At 33.7% G+C, this 3,961-nt stretch overlaps 1 protein-coding gene across 1 annotated transcript in view; it reads left to right on the top strand.

Moving 5' to 3' along the window:
- Positions 1-2,781, top strand: part of LOC137655570 (synaptotagmin-7-like) — a 72,212-nt gene extending 69,431 nt beyond the window's left edge. The window contains exon 6 of the mRNA XM_068389470.1: positions 2,388-2,781. Coding sequence (XP_068245571.1) covers positions 2,388-2,488 — 101 coding nt within the window. The 3' untranslated portion in view covers positions 2,489-2,781. The remainder of the gene's footprint in view (positions 1-2,387) is intronic.
- The last annotated feature ends 1,180 nt before the right edge of the window (positions 2,782-3,961 follow it).

Below are 3,961 nucleotides of genomic sequence, written 5' to 3'. Positions count from 1 at the left end.
AAGCCCTCGATGACTAGGGCTTCCGGCAAAATTGATGTCTGAATGACTTGAAAGAAGTTAGAACATATGAGTTCCTGTTCACTTGTTTTCGTAACACGGAAAGAACTTAATGATTAAGTAAGGCTGTTTCCTTAGTAGGTAGTAGGTTGGCCAGGGCCCCAGCCAGCCGTTGAGATACTACCACTAGGGAGTTATTGGATCCTTTCACTGACCAATCAGTACTACATTGGATCCTTCTCTCTGGTTACGGCTCATTTACCCTTTGCCTACACATACTCTGAATAGTGTGGCATATTCTTTACATATTCTCTTCTGTCCTCATACACCTGACAACACTCAGATTACCAAACAATTCTTCTTCGCTCAAGGTGGTTAACTACTGCACTGTAGTTGTTCAGTGGCTACTTTCCTCTTGATAAAGGTAGAAGAGACTCTTTACCTATGGTAAGCAGCTCTTCTAGGAGAGGGACAGTCCAAAATCAAACCATTGTTCTGTAGTCTTGGGAATTGTCATAGCCTCTGTACCATGGTCTTCCACTGTCTTGTGGTATAGTTCTCTTGCTTGAGGGCACACTCCGGCACACTATTCTATCTCTTTTCTCTTCCTCTCGTTTTTTGAAGTTTTAATAGCTTATAAATGAAAGATTTATTCAATATTGTTACTGTTCTAAGAATAATTTATTTTAATTGGTATATTCCTTCTCTTGTAGCTTATTTATTTCATTATTTCCGTTCCTCGCTGGGCTATTTTCCCTGTTGGAGCCCTTGGGCTTATAGCATCTTGCTTTTCCAACGAGGGTTGTAGAATAATAATAATAATTATAATAATAATAATAATAATAATAATAATAATAATAATAATAATAATAATAATAATAATAATAATGTGTGCTCCTGTCAACCATCTTACATTGAAGAAATAAAATATAAGGATCAGATTGGGATGGACTTAAGACTCATTCGTAAAGAGCCACAGATTAGGAGGATATACTTTTATTGTATCTTGTCCGACACTTTCATTTATTTTTCACAGAACACTGGATATGTCTAAAGGCTTTAGTAAAAGAGCCTGTCACGGAAGGTTAAAGTCAGAAAATTTCAGACGATTGTTAAACATGTAAGGTTATCTACAAAGATGAATATTACGGGAAAATTATAAAGATTGTGTGATTATATGACAGTTGTTTTATTTTTTTCTATTATTGTTATTGATGTTTACTTTAAATCGTAATGAGATAGCCTACACTTTTAAAAATTTGCCGTAAAAACGGTAAACATTTTGGAATATGTGTTGCTAGGCAGTAAAAGTTTTAAACATGGAGATATTGACGTAAAGAAGTGATATTACGGTCATCAACCCGTAAAAGATAATAACATAGTAGGGTAAAATTACGGTTGCCTGTATTTTACTGAAATAAGGCTAAGAACAGTATATTTTTACGGAGAATTTCCTATTAAAATTACGGTTTATTTTAACAGTTTAATTTTTAACAGATGGCGTATAATTAAATATTAGTGAAGTTTTGCTATAAAACAGACGGTGTGTTACATTTATCGGTTCCATCTTCTCATTATTAAAAAAAACAATTTATTGCTACTCCAGATACGACAGTTTGTAAGAAATGATCAATCTGACTTACTTTTAAGCAGAAATCGTAACCCTTTGTTAGTACAGTTTTACTTGTCATTTATTATTATTCCAAGTTTATTGTAAAACAGACAGGATGTGATTTATTGCTTTTCTAGATTCGCTATAAGTCAGACATTTTTAATGTATTGCTATTGAATTCAGATGTAAATCAAGCAGCATTACATTTTCAATTGCTCAAGATGGATATATTGTTATTATAACTACACATCTAACTAGCAAATTCCTCGAATTAACGTCCTTAAAAGCTAATTTTATACTGTGCAACATTTTTTTCTTTTCATAAGATCATGAGATCAAACATAGCCAATTTCACTGCTAAACTCATACATTTTCCAAGGGTAACTCATGCATCATTCTGAAGCAGAGAATGTGACATAATATTTCTCCCCCTATTAATATGATTTCTAAAAGACCCTCTGTCGCAATTGTTAACTGAATGCCCCACTTAAAGCCCAGAAAGAAATAGATATCTGTTTGAGGCTCGGGGTGAGGATGGCAGGTTCATCCTTGCCAAGATCCTTGGACATGATGTGTCGTACAATGCTAGTGGCATTTTTTAAATTTGTATCAGAAGCAGGTCTTCTTAATGCTATTTACGTTTTAGAATATTTACTTTTCTAGTTTTAATTAAATATTCTTTATAATCTTTATTTATAATAAACGATATCGGCGTCAATGACCTTCGATATCAGGATGCCAGAGAACTTCAAATCATTCATTCCTTCTCTCACTCCAGGTAAGGCTGGCAGCGGGACGTCGGAGACGAAGCATTGGAGCGACATGATCACCAAACCTCGACAAACAGTGGTTCAGTGGCACCGTCTCAAACCAGAATGAACTTTAGAGCAAAAGTGCCGATCCCTCTGCATCTGGGAGGTGCACTACTGAAGCCTCTTCTGACCTTCAGGCAGAAAAGAAATATGATGAAGAAAAAAAAAGGGGAAAATATAGAAAATTTAGGGGAGGGGTCATGAGAGGTTTCATTAGATATATAAAGAAGAAAAAAGGGCTTGGGCATTTAAAGAATGAAAAATTACTCGTGATTAACTTTTCCTTTTACTTTGTTTAGTTCTGATTTTGTATGTGAAAAATACTGTTTTAAAACGTTATTGGCTTCTATGTACACAATATATATATATATATATATATATATATATATATATATATATATATATATATATATATATATATATATATATATATATATATATATATATATATATATATATTTTACAGGTGAGCCATCTAGTGAGAAAGTATGGTATTATCATGAAGACTGACTGTTCTGTAACCTCTGATCTTCACTCAAAGTTTCGAGCCACTGTTCCAGTAACCCAATTATTTCGGACCCAATTAGTGTTTTTCTCCATTGCACCACAATGGAGATGTTACGTAGGTTGAACATTTTGTCATGAGAACTAGTTATCGTGTCGGATATGTAGCTTAATAGGAAATAACACACTAATGTATTTAGGTAGCCATCCAGCTAGGTTGAGTTGAGATATATTTTTGTTTTTCTTGTCCATGTGTCTATACCAGTATTAAACAGACTATGACAGAACCTTGGTAGATGTAATATAAATTGAAGTTATCAAAAAAATGAATAGCTAATTGTTTAGACAATAAACCAGCTCAAAAAAGAAATAGCACTTTTCGAGATTCGACGTTCAAATAAGTTTCGTAGTGGTGATAGAGAGCCGTTTGTAATCAACGAATTAGTTCTGTAGACTTAAATTCGATGCAGAATTTTAGGCAGTAAGTCTATAATACGAGTAGCTTCAATTCGCTTTATCAAGGCTAAAATTGATTAATAATCACGGATTCAGTCGGGAAAAATAGAACATTCAAAGAAATATGGTGTCACGTGAAATTTGGGAAAAATAAAAACGTGAATTTAGAAACCCAAAATGGCGTCATGTTTCAGGTAACTTTTTAACTGACATCGGAGAAACTAAAAATACGTCTGTCTGTGCCACAGACTTTTTAACATTCAGTAATACGGCTGAAATTTTCATAATTTGTTAATGTTTTTACCGGTGAGTTTATGTGGTCATGATAACATACAACTATCCGAAGTAGAATTATCTTCGATTAGAATTGGTAAAGGGAGGAATTAGCGTAACCCTTAATGGAATATACTCAGAACATTCCCAAGAATTCTATTGCTTCAATAAAAGATTCCAACCATTATTTCCTTTAAATTTCTTCTTGTGACACGTGATACTGAATCCTTGATATGACCTGAGAAGTTATCAGTCGCAAACTTATCGAAATTATCAGAACTTGAATTCTGGGGGACGGAATGCATTC

This window comes from Palaemon carinicauda, chromosome 16, assembly GCF_036898095.1.
Source record: "Palaemon carinicauda isolate YSFRI2023 chromosome 16, ASM3689809v2, whole genome shotgun sequence".
Classification (NCBI taxonomy): Eukaryota; Metazoa; Arthropoda; class Malacostraca; order Decapoda; family Palaemonidae; genus Palaemon; species Palaemon carinicauda.
This window is presented reverse-complemented; position numbering and strand designations above follow the sequence as displayed.